The 12,013-nt window shown below is 44.0% G+C and overlaps 2 protein-coding genes across 3 annotated transcripts; one reads left to right on the top strand and one right to left on the bottom strand.

Annotated features, from left to right (window-relative positions):
* Positions 1-284: 284 nt before the first annotated feature.
* LOC120721334 (interleukin-17F-like) lies at positions 285-2,384 on the top strand. Its single transcript, XM_040011589.1, has 3 exons — positions 285-836; positions 1,414-1,604; positions 1,696-2,384. The coding sequence occupies exons 1-3, from the start codon at positions 810-812 to the stop codon at positions 1,937-1,939; spliced, it is 462 nt and encodes a 153-aa protein (XP_039867523.1). The 5' UTR covers positions 285-809; the 3' UTR covers positions 1,940-2,384.
* A 122-nt stretch (positions 2,385-2,506) lies between these two features.
* On the bottom strand, positions 2,507-10,753 carry LOC120721333 (stathmin-4-like). Of its 2 annotated transcripts, XM_040011588.1 has the most exons (7): positions 10,305-10,747; positions 8,763-8,833; positions 8,586-8,681; positions 7,821-8,026; positions 7,109-7,273; positions 6,975-6,992; positions 2,507-4,104 (listed from the first exon to the last, which is right to left on the bottom strand). In XM_040011588.1, the coding sequence occupies exons 2-7, from the start codon at positions 8,773-8,775 to the stop codon at positions 4,096-4,098; spliced, it is 507 nt and encodes a 168-aa protein (XP_039867522.1). In that variant the 5' UTR covers positions 8,776-8,833; positions 10,305-10,747; the 3' UTR covers positions 2,507-4,095. The 2 variants fall into 2 exon arrangements, with proteins under 2 accessions (XP_039867522.1, XP_039867521.1); XM_040011587.1 differs by lacking the exon at positions 2,507-4,104 and having other exon boundaries at positions 6,787-6,992; positions 10,305-10,753.
* Positions 10,754-12,013: the final 1,260 nt, after the last annotated feature.

The raw sequence follows: 12,013 nt of genomic DNA, 5'->3' as shown, positions 1-12,013 counted from the left end.
CTGCAGATGGACGATCTGAAACTCAGTTTAGAGATAAATGTAAAATATTTCCTGAAGGAATCAGATGCTGACGACATATCAGGAGGAATAATGCCACTGAATGTACATGTACAGTATTTAGACAGTAACATGTGTTGCTTTGGGCTCTTTCACTGTAAATAATAAAGGATTATTTACTACATTAAACAATTGTGGCGTAGAGAACTGTGTGGGCGATTCAGGCCTTTAGCACAGAGCACCGAAATTTCAGCTGTCTTGAAGCGTTTAAACAGATGCACTTTAATTGTATGAAGAATTATCATATCGTGTGCTAAGGTGAAGACCTGAGACGCCAGAGGATGAGCTGACCTAAAAAAATCTGCATCAAATTTTCTTTGTGTGCCAAAAACTTTAACCTCGAGATCGAACGCGAAAGTGGGTCGACGTTCAAGCCTCGTCATGTATTCTGTGTGGTTTAGAGATGAAGATCAAAGAAGAGGGAGAGAGAAAAGAAGGTGACATCATGAGAGGAGGTGTCATTCACCATAAAAATCTGAGCAGCTCCCAGTTGCAGTCACACAGAACACCACGAAACAAGAAGGAAGACGACACCATAGCCTGACCCTCCGCTTTCTGACAAGAGCCAGCAGAGCCTGAACCTCCAGCAGAGCCTGAACCTCCAGCAGAGCCTGAACCTCCAGCAGAGTCTGAACCTCCAGCAGAGCCCCAGGGTTAAAAAAAAACACCCAATATCTTCTCGACCTGAAAAAACCCCAAAAACGAAACAACCAGAACATCCGACCGAAGAACGAACAGAGAAGCCCGACAGCATGTTTTCAGCGACAAACAAAGTGACGGTAAGAAAACGCTCGCCTGTGTTAGCTGTTAGAGACGCCACTAAAAGCTTTATCGAAGCTCCAAATTAAATGGTTACGTAGTTATACAACTTGCAAATGTTGAAATGGTTTGTCATGATTATTTTTCACAATCTCAGGGGGTTACTGATAAATTAACACAAGAAACTTGCATTCGGCACTCATGTAATGCAACAGTGCCACAAAAACAACAACTGGTCCCTTATTCTTCTTTTATTTTACATTTTATTCACTTAAAAAACGACAAAAAAACATCCTCTGTTACGTCATCATAAGAACAAGTTTTACAAACGTGTGTTGATTTTATGAAAAAAAATAATTCTCCGTTACTGCCAAATGCCTCTTCCTGCTAAAATGACGTTCTTCCTCACCACAGTCTCCGGTCACTCCGGTTTTATCGCTGATATTGCAGGTTTACAATATAAAGTGTCATCTATAGATAACCCTGGATTTTGAAATTGTATCTTGCAGTATCTCATTGAAAACTGAGAAAAAGTTTATCACAGTGACGTTATCTGAAAATGGGGACCATAAACGTTTTGTGGCTTCTCTTCCTCAGGCCGCCTGTGTCGTGGCAATAATGATGATGATGATGATCACAGAGGCTGCAGCCATGCCGAAGACAGGAAGGACACACAAGCATGGTGCAACGCTTGAAACAGTCTCCCTGCAGCTGGACGCCAAAACTCTGGAAACCCACAGACACACCAGGCTGCTGAACAACGCCTCCATCTCGCCATGGACGTACAAGTGAGTGACAAACTGTGGCATGGCCCTTTAATCACGGGGCTTACAGAGCTCTTTTAATCATCTTTTGTCCCCTTGCTTTCTCCATCCTCAGCGTCACCACCGACGACACTCTGTTCCCTCCCTTCCTGTCGGAGGCTCACTGCCTGCTGCAGGGCTGCCTGAACTCACAGGGCCAGGAAGACCGGAACCTGGAGTCCAGACCCATCATGCACCAGGTGCTGCTGCTGCGGCGCATCAGGCCAGAAGGGTCGGCAGACTACCACTACCGCCTGGAGTCCCGCCTCATCTCGGTGGGCTGCACCTGTGTCAAGCCTGTGGTCCGAATCCAGCAATGAGGACCAGCAAAACGGGCTCATGTACGGAAGACCGGGAATGTCGAGAGAAAACGAAATTAGGGGTCCATACATGTAAAATACAGAATTACCTGCATGTAAATACGAAAATCCGACAAAAGCGACAAAAATCTAATAATATCTAATTTAAATAATTATATCTGTCAGAGTACGTTTATTTAAATGAATGACGAGCTGATGACCAACAGACTGACTTCAGTCTGCTGTTTCATCTCAGTGACTTAGTGAAATGCTGCTTAGCGTTAAACCTGCCATCTTTTTGTTTTATGTATATTTCCAGCGATTATTATTATTATTATTATTAATATTAATATTAAACAGCTCACATTTACTCCAGAAATAGAAAATGGGAGAAACTACACAACCAAACGCACACTGTAGCTGAGATTTAAAAGCAGAGATTTATTTCATATTCTTTCTGTTATTTATGGTTTAAAGTAATTTAATTTTGTTTTATTTAAGTATTTTGTGCTCTTCAGTAGATATTTATTGACTCTTAATGTATTTATAATCCAGAATCTGACTCAATAAAAAACCTGAACAAAGTAGTAAAGTGTGACTGTTTTATTGTTGAATTTAAAATATAATGTGATTTCTGTACATTATCATCATCATATCATAATCCTTTACAATGATGTTGCAGTGATAAGCAGCTGTAAACACTGTACACACGTCGGTCCGGTCACTCATTCGATGCAGCAGGGTGCAGCAAACATCACCGATGTCTCAGAAGCGTTGTGTCGCGTCCATTTCACACAGGAAAGACAAAGAGATGCGTAACTGGTGGGAAACAAACCTAAAGGCAGAGTTTGAAACAGAAAAACCTGCACTTCGGTTGGATTTGTCTTAATCTTTTGGTTGCGCTCACTCTTCCCGGCTAGCTCCGGCTCTTCTGGGGGGACACTGAGGTGTTTCCAAACACGCAGACGGTCTCCTCCCTGTAGGACACGCCCAGGAGGAAACAGGTCATCTAGGAAACGCCCATTAGGCATCCTGGTCAGATGCTCAACCACCTCAGCTGACTCTTTTTGGGGTGAGTCTACTCTGAGGTCCTCACCCCCTCATCTCTTTCGGTCACCACACTCCGCTCGGGGCCATCGGTGAGTGCAGGAGCGTAGACTGACTGACGGCTTCGCCTCGACGCTCAGCTCTCTCTCATCATCACAACAGAACCTGGGAGTCAATCTCTCCTGCGCCACGCTTCCCTCACTAATGACAAATATCCAGAGACACCGAGTCTGAGCGATCCAAACCACATCATCTGTGAAACAGCAAAGATGTGATGTCTCCACCCCTGCACAGCGCCTAGAACTTCTGCCTTTAAAAGTAGGAAAAGAGCGGGTGAAACGAGCTGCCCTGGAGGGCAGCGCTGTTTTGGTTTGGGGATTTTAGGGTGTGGTTTGACTTCCTGTGTAGCGGTGATTTCATTGTTGGTAATCTCACCTCTACGACTAAGTTCAGCTCTATTTTTGCTGATGTTTGTCTTAAATTGACCTCAGAAACACTAACTCGTCTTGGACTCACTTTCAGTGATCTTGACTCTGATCCTAAAGGTCAAAATGGTTCTGCTTGCTGCTTATTTTATACCTACAGATGCCACTAGATGTCGCTAAAGAGCCACATGCAATGATTTAAACGATCCTGCAGATGGCGCTGTTTGATTGAGATCAGCTGTGATTCCACGTATCCTTCATTTCAGTTAATTTTGACGTTCACAGTCCGAGAGGAAGGTTTCCTTTTAGTCGTAGGGGATGGATCTGGTTCATATTGGGCCCAATTCATGTTTGGTTGATAGGCACACACATTCACACACACATGAGCACATTGGCACCGTTGGCATGGAAACAAAGCACAGTAAAACCCCTTCAAACCATCTAATGACGACTGAATCTGCAGCGTCCGTCTCGTTATAAAGAGTTCGTCTTGTTAAAGAGAGTCCTGGTTGTACAGAGGAGTTGTTGTGCAGTCGGTCTTGCCCTCTGCCCTCCTCATTGTCTTCTTCTCTTACTCTTTTCAGAGCTACTTCCTGTCAGTCTCTGCGCCGGAGTAGCACCAGCATCCCGGCACATCAAATATCAGCTCATCAGCCCTCCAAAATGGCTTCCAAATAAGGTTCAGCTTGTGTTGTGATCAGGCCATCAAGACACCTGGGAGCGGAGAACAGGAGGTTGTTGTTACCACAAACACTCACATTTAAAAGAGGAGGAGGTGAAGATATTAAAAAGCTTAAAACCTGCAGGGATATGAGCTACAGGCACTCACTAAACACATTTCTGTACCTCTGGCACCTTTTTCTGGTTTGGTCTAGACCAGGGGTCTCGAACTCCAGGCCTCGAGGGCCGGTGTCCTGCAGGTTTTCGATGTGTCCTTGATCTAACACAGCTGATTCAAATGGCTAAATGACCTCCTCAACATGTCTCGAAGTTCTCCAGAGGCCTGGTAACGAACTAATCATTTGATTCAGGTGTGTTGACCCAGGGTGATGTCTAAAACTTGCAGGACACCGGCCCTCGAGGCCTGGAGTTCGAGACCGCTGGTCTAGAACCTTTTGATCCAGTAAAAGTAAAACTGCTTTATATCTGCAAATTGCAATTATTTTGTCAGTTTTGCTCTCTCCTCTTCACATCCTCCAGGTAACCTGTTACATGTGAATCTAAGGGTAGGCTTTGACTTTGGTTACTGTCCAAACACTCATTCAGTGTTTAGAACAGTCTGGAAATGCCACATTGAAAAGCTTTCATGCCAAAATAACTGAACAAGGCTTTTTTTGAAAGGTTACATCATTGCTTTTTAGCACGTGACTCAAACAGAACCCAAATCAAACGCTGAACGAGTGATCGATGACCCGGTGGATGTTAAGAGATGAAATGTCACAGTCTCACTGTGGTTGGTCAAAAACGGCAGCTCTGACAATCACAATGAGAAACCTGTCTGAAAGTTGTTCTGCCGTTCTTCAGAGATCCAACAACTATTCAATTTCTATTCAATTTTATTTTTGTAGCATCAAATCACAACAGCAGTCGCTTCAAGGCAAGGTAAAGACTCTACAATAGTAGCTATTAAATGGACTGCTATAACAGGGACCCACTCATCGCTAACTCTATGCTATCAGAACCCCCCAAAAGTTCCTTTAAGCTTGTCTCTCTTATTCAGGCGGCCGTTATGTTAAAATTGGATCACAGCATCACACTGTTACCCACTGCAATCAGAAATAAGGCTAAGAGATCATTGTTTCAGTCTTAAAAAGTTATTGTTGTAAAATAATTCATGGTTTTAGGGCCACCGCTTGTGTTTTGAAAGGTTTCACCTCAACCACAATATCCCAACAACGACCATCGGATATTCATGTTGCCTCAGTTTCTCTCTGAGTATCCCAAACCCAGCTCCTTCCCAACCCTGTGCTATTAGAAGAATTTTGACATTTCTAACTAAATAACCTCTACCTGTTAACTCATTTCAGTAACTAATAGGTTACTCCTCCTCGTTACAGAACGTTCCTTCCTCGTGAACTGTCTGTCTGTATCACAGTGCCGGGTGTTTCGACGAGTCTCAAGTTTGACGAGTTGTTTTCAGACTTCTATCTTTGAGTCTTGACTTTGATGTTTTGACTTCACCTTTGCCTTGTTAGAGTTTTTACTCAGACCAATCTTGGTCATGTTTTTCCATCTTTTAAGAGAATTTTTATCACCATGCTGCAGTTTTGGTAGCTTATAAACGTGAACTGTCAGTGATTTGGGCTACGTCCACACGTACCCGGGTATTTTTGAAAACGCAGATTTTTCTATGCGTTTGCACCTTTCCTCCACAGGTAAACGGCGTTTTTGGTCACTGAAAACGGAGATTTTTAAAAACTTCGGCCAGGGTGGATATTTTCGAAAACTCCGTTTTTGCATTTACGTGTGAACGAGGAAAACGGAGAAAACGTCAAAGATGTGCGCCTTTTTTGACGTCACACTGTGCGCCACGTTATTGTTTCGGTGAAATGAATTTCTACAATACTGTTACTGTTACTTGTACTCTCTGCAGTGTTTAAATGCTTACATATACACACAGTTACTGTCCCTCCACCAGTGTTGCCAACTCCTCAGTAAGGAAAATCGCTATTGGCTGTCCTAAAAGTCGCTAGAAGTCGCTAAATGACGTCATCGCCTAATTTGCATAATTGGTCATGCTAATCTAATTGTAACCTATGTTGTTGGAGAGAGAAATAACATCGTGGAAGAGACATAAAGTGAGTAAAAAACGTCCTAAATGCATTTAGAGTTTATTTAGAACTACAAATTAAATTTCTTTTAGCAATTATTGTTTTTTTAATGTCACAATTCCAGCCCTGCTCCTTTACCCGGGCTTGGACCGGCAAAAGTGACCCGAAATAGGCGCTCTGGTGGAGTTACTTTGTGTGTGTGTTTATAAGTAGTTTTAAACCTTGTGATCCACAAAACAGCATAAGAGTAAAAGAACTGACTGCGTTACAGCACCCGCTGCTTGTTGAGAGTAAAAGCGATACGGTTTCACGTCTTTTTTTAGCGACTTTTTTTAGAAAAAAAGTCGCTAAGGGGTCTGAAAACTCGCTAAATATAGCGACAAAGTCGCTAAGTTGGCAACACTGCCCTCCACACATACGACTCAGTTCTGCTTCTATGCCCCAGCTTTGTTTACTATTTCCCACCGAGGCTTCTAGACTTCTAATTGGCCAACATTTCTACACGGTTATGAATATATCGCCACCTGTTGCTTTGGCATGTTCTTAGCAGTTCTTTTCCTTCATTTTTGCGTTTACGTGTGGACTGGATTATTTTTTAAAATGAAAACGGAAAATCTCCGTTTTCAAAAATACCCGTGTACGTGTGGACGTAGCCTTGGTTTGACTGCATGTTTGCTACTGCAAACTGTGTTATTTGCGTCTATAGTGTTTCTGTAGTTGGTTTTTCTCCCAGAAGAAGCAACAGAGATTAAAATAAAAACTTTTGTCTCACAGTTTCTACCCAGATTCGCTCTTTTTTCAGCCCGTGCTCACCTCCACGCTGTGCTTGTCCTGAAAAACACAAACAGAAACCACACAGGCTCCTTTTAGTGATTTATTTCCAGAGTTCCGATTTTATTTTCAGTAAATGAAGGTAACATCTCGCAGTGTAAAACCGTGGTCCTCACCTCCTCGTGGAGCCTCTCCTGTGAGGCGTTCAGGTGCATCTGCCGCTGCTCCATGTTGGCGGTGGCGCGATGCTCCTGACACTCTTTGGCCAAAGCTTTCTGAGCGACTTCCCGCTCGTGCTCCCTCCTCTCGGCCAGGTGCTTCAGCAGCTCCGCCTCCTGACACTAGAGCGAGTCAGAGGGAGGATTGTTACTGAGTTTCATCCCTTTACACTGATGCCGGGTTCTCAAAAATCTTGAAATGCATTTGTCTGAACAGACACGGAGAACAATTTGAAAGAACTTGTGGCGTTCCTCAGAGTTCGATTTTAGGGCCCCTAATTTTTGTAGTAACATCTGGATGGACTGCAATTTAAAACTGCACAGACATTCATGGTGACTTGAGGATGAATCTGTCTGACTACTGACTCTATGAGCCTCACATCTCTGTTTTTATTGACATTTCTCTTAAACTCTTTGAAGAATTTCCATAAATTGTGCATTTCATATATGTTTGTTCTCCTTAGCGTGAACTGTACTAACTTGTTTATCGCAGTGAGACCAAATCAGGTCAACATTTTAATTTGTCCAAGAGGCAATACGAGCAAAACTGTTAAACATCAATTAATTAATGTTACACACATTAAAAATATTTAAATGTTTTTAAATAAAACGTCAAATTTATGACCTTAAACACTTTTAGGTCACCTACTACTTTGACACACATACACACCTTCCTCCTTTCCTGAGCAGCATCCAGTTTCTTCTGGATCTCCGCCAGCGATGGTTTCTGGCGAGGCGGTGTCGTGGCCCTGAGCTCGGGGGCGCCGTCGAAGGTGGGTGGCTTCAGAATGACCTCGAAGGCCTGGCCACTCGCTCGCTTGCTCAGTTCGATCACCTCCATGTCCCGGATGTTGCAGAGGTTCAAGTCCACCACGCCTGCAGTTGCAGAGAGGGGATGAGGCGGTGAGATGAAAAGAAGCCGTGGTTATTATGGTTTCATTTGGCTGACATCGTTGTTGGGATTTACGCTAAACTACTGTTTTGTACATCTTCCTCGAACATGGACCGATTGAGCTCTGCAACTTTTAAAACATTGGTTTTCACAGGTGCTCTGACCAGAGCTCCCAGTGCATGAGATTCAGATTTTTATGACTCATTACTGGGCTGGTTGATAAACTGTACATCGCAAAATTTGATGATTTATTCAACACTGAATATAAACGTGTTTCCATTCAGAGAAAGCTCAGCCTCGAAAGGTTCAGCCTGCAGCTTTTTGGGTAAATATTTTGTGTTATTTACATTTCATATCATTCTCTGGTTTCATTTACTGGTATGACCAACTAAAAGCAGCCTCAGCATCGTCTTTCCTGCTGTAGCTCATAGACAGGTTGAGCCTGAATCTGTAGTCCTTTTTCACTGCAGACATTTTGACTGTTTTTAGCAGGACACCATTACTTCCTGTCTTGCGGGACAAAGGTGACTTTGTGCTACTGACCTTCCTTCTTGTCGGCCGCCGGCTCTCTGGGCTCGGGAAGGATGCAGGAGCAGAAGAGAGACACCAGGGGGAGGTCTCGCATCTTCTCCCTGTAAGCTGGAACATTCAGAGGGAAAAGATATAAAGAAAAGCTGCAGACAGAACTGAGAGATAAAACCAAAAAGAAAAGTCGTTTACCTGCTAGAGTCATCCTGCTGCTGCTGCTGCTGTTCTCAGTCAAAGACACTGTGGTGAGGTAGAGTCTGTTCCTGCAGAGAGACACATCTAATCAGTGGAAGCCGATGAACAACAATGCGTCTCAGGCAGCAACACAAACATCAAACCCTGCACGAGCCGCATCTTTGCTCTTGCTGTTTCATCCGCAGCTCGCTCGTCCGCCGTGATTCAGTGTCATTTTGCTTTCTCTGGTTCACACACTAAGAATATCTCTGCCATCGATTCGATTTAAAGGTCAGATTTTTCTCACGATGCAGCTTTTCTCGGCTCGTGTGACTCATTCACACGAGAAGATTCAACACCTGCCACTGATTTGCTTCGGGAGCTTAAAATAATCCACTCAGTGTGACGAATGAATCAGCAGCAGAGACACGAGGAGCCGCTCGGGCTTCGGCCTCCGAAGCGAAGCCGCCGTTGCAGAGAGAAACCCTCAGTGTGCCCCAGAAACAAAAACTCAGCAGCTTTTTCTGCTGTTCCCTCATCAGAGATCATTCAGATCACATGTGCAGGAACATCATCACTTTCTTCCGTGTAAGGCTTTACAGAGAGATTCTACAGATCTGTCTCGGATTCACACTGACCTCCCCAGTTCTAAGAAATGTAAAGATTTAAAAGCAGACTATGGTTGTATTTGTAGTTTTGTCTGCATCTGTTATGAAACCACAGCAAACACGATGTTATCTGAACTTTTTCCTGCAGATAAACTCTGATCTGTTCTGAAAGCCTGGTAAACACGATGTTACACAGTCACTGCAGCAAATTACAAACTGCATGAAAATCATTTGAATTTCAAAGTCAACTCCAGCTGTTATCCAAGCCTGCTTAAGATTCATCTTTCACTACAAGTTCATCTTTTAAGCTATTTGCATTTGATCATTTCACGTCTGCAGCCCAGAAAATGAAGAAAATACCAACATTTATCTCCACAAAATGCATTTCTAATTCTAAACATAAGAAGGCAAAAAGATTCAGAGAGTAAACGGAGAAAAGCAGCAAAGCTCTACTTTGTAAATGAGGAGGCATATTCATGTTTACATTTGCTTTTTTCTGCAGAAATTGATTAAAAACATGAATTTGTTGCAAAATTTAAATGCAAACGCAAACACAATGTCCTAACTTTGTGTGTGTGTGTGTGTGTGTCACTGCGTGCATCTGTGAGTGTGTGTGTGTGTGTGCATGCTCTCAGCGATGATGTCATTGTTGCCAGAAAGCGCATCGCCTTCTGCAGAGATGAAGGAGCTGAACTCAAACAGCAAACCGAACGAAACAAAAACTGAAGAAGAAAATGGAGAGAAAATACGCAGGAGAGGATGCATGAGAGCGAGAAAGAAGGAAGAGATGAAGAGAAACTGCAGAGGAACAAATGCAGGAACAAAGAAACCGAGTCACAGCCGAGAAATCTGCTTTTATCGCCTCATCTTTCTGCTCTGAGCTGCAGAAAATGTAAAAAAAATAATAATAGAAATAATCAGTGTGGGGTGAACGAGTGGATCTGTCACTCACCCTGCAGCGATGCTCGCTCCAGCTCTTCTCTGTTCACACTGAAGATCTGCAGCTCAGCAGCATCAGCACCACCACACAGCAGCCCAATACATGACATCACCCACCAGCCCTCTGATTGGCCAGCAGGGATGCTGGGCCGCGATTGGTCCAGCAGGGCAGAGGAGGAGAAGGCGAGGAGGAGGAGGTGGTGTTGGGTTATTTCAGAGGAAACCTCCTGACCAGTAACTGAAAGCTCTTCATCAGAATCAGGAGGACAAACTTTGTCACTTACTGAAAGAAACATTAATGTGTTAAAGATGAAAAATTAACTGAAATTAAGCAGCGATCAACTTTCCTGGGATTTCATGTGTGCAGCACCAACAAGGGCTTCATGGAAGCAGCAGCACAGGCCGAGAGGCCGAGTCCCGACAACAACACAGAAAACATTCAGGCGGTTTTAAAAAAGATAAAATCTTTCTTCTAAGAGGCAAAAATGTAAAAAAAAAAAGACGTGAAACAAGCAAAAATATTAATGCTTTTAATGTGAAAGGGACATCCTCTGTCCACAGGAGCAGGACAGAGGTGAGCCTTCAGTCACTGTGTTTATTAAAATAAGATCTGTATCTGCATGTGCTGCATGCACCATGAGGCTACAGAGTTCTGCAAGGTCAAAGGTCATTTGATTCTAACTTAAACAGCTCTACCAAGTCAGAAGTACTTCTGAGGTCACGAGGCTCCGGCGGTGGGGGGAAGGATGTTTTTATGACTCACCTGTTTAAACTGTATTGAGGGTTAAAGCAGGGTGGAGGAACTCCAGGCCTCGAGGGCCGGAGTCCTGCAGCTTTTAGATGTGTCCTTGATCCAGCACAGCTGATTTCAATGTCTAAATGACCTCCTCAACATGTGTTGAAGTTCTCCAGAGGCCTGGGAATGAACTAATCATTAGATTCAGGGGCGCTGACTCAGGGTGAGATCTAAAACCTGCAGGACACCGGCCCCTGAGGGGCCCACCTGTGGCTTTGCATTATCAGGGGCGTGGCCTCCCTGATGGACAGGTGGCTAACGTTTTCTTCAAACTTTGACAGACTGCAGTCTGAATGCAGTTTGGGAACAAATATTGGTTTTCCTGCAGAAAATGCTGGAAACACCTAAACATTACAAACTCTGGATTTATTTTCAACAACTTTTCAGCAGCTTGTTAACATCACATGACCTTTGACCCTTGGTAGCGAGCTGCAGAGGGATGAGCCTTTATGCAGAAAAAGCATGAAGGCACACTCCAGGCCTCAGGATGAAAATCCTCCCACATACATGTGCTGCTGGGCGAATTAACGAGAGAACATGTGGAGATGAAGTGTAAGGTGAGCCGGCTCTGCTTTGATCCGGTCTGATCCAGTTTGCTGGGTCGGCGTGCTTCTGAGGAAATGTCAGCGCTAAATTTACCGGCTGACAAAGAAGCGTTACTCATCCTCGGCACACAAACACAAATCTGTGCTTGAGCTCAACGCCTCCATCTGTCACCGAGCTTCGCAGCCAAACAGTCTGCCGCTCTCCGCTCGCAGGACAAACCCACAGCGATGGAGTCCAGAGACGACAGCTCGCACATCCACGTCTCGAACCGCTTTCAGCATCAATTAGGCTGCAGACAGTTCTGATCGATCAGTCATGCTTTGGGCCAAGTCCGAACAAGGTGCAATTTGGGGGGAGGCACGTGAGGATATTTCACACAG

This window comes from Simochromis diagramma, unplaced genomic scaffold (genome assembly GCF_900408965.1).
Source record: "Simochromis diagramma unplaced genomic scaffold, fSimDia1.1 OVJJ01000603.1, whole genome shotgun sequence".
Classification (NCBI taxonomy): domain Eukaryota; kingdom Metazoa; phylum Chordata; class Actinopteri; order Cichliformes; family Cichlidae; genus Simochromis; species Simochromis diagramma.
The sequence above is the reverse complement of the archived record's forward strand: the minus strand, read 5'-3'. Positions and strand labels throughout refer to the sequence as shown.

Excerpts from the sequence above, each read along its gene's own strand:
- LOC120721333 (XM_040011587.1), bottom strand. Across the intron at positions 8,027-8,585 it reads GGCGGCCGACAAGAAGGAAG|GCGTGGTGGACTTGAACCTC; the intron begins GTCAGTAGCACA and ends CTGCAACTGCAG. Across the intron at positions 6,993-7,108 it reads AGGAGAGGCTCCACGAGGAG|GACAAGCACAGCGTGGAGGT; the intron begins GTGAGGACCACG and ends TGTGTTTTTCAG.
- LOC120721334 (XM_040011589.1), top strand. The coding sequence starts at position 810 with ATGTTTTCAGCGACAAACAAAGTGACG. Across the intron at positions 837-1,413 it reads CAGCGACAAACAAAGTGACG|GCCGCCTGTGTCGTGGCAAT; the intron begins GTAAGAAAACGC and ends TCTCTTCCTCAG. Across the intron at positions 1,605-1,695 it reads ATCTCGCCATGGACGTACAA|CGTCACCACCGACGACACTC; the intron begins GTGAGTGACAAA and ends CTCCATCCTCAG.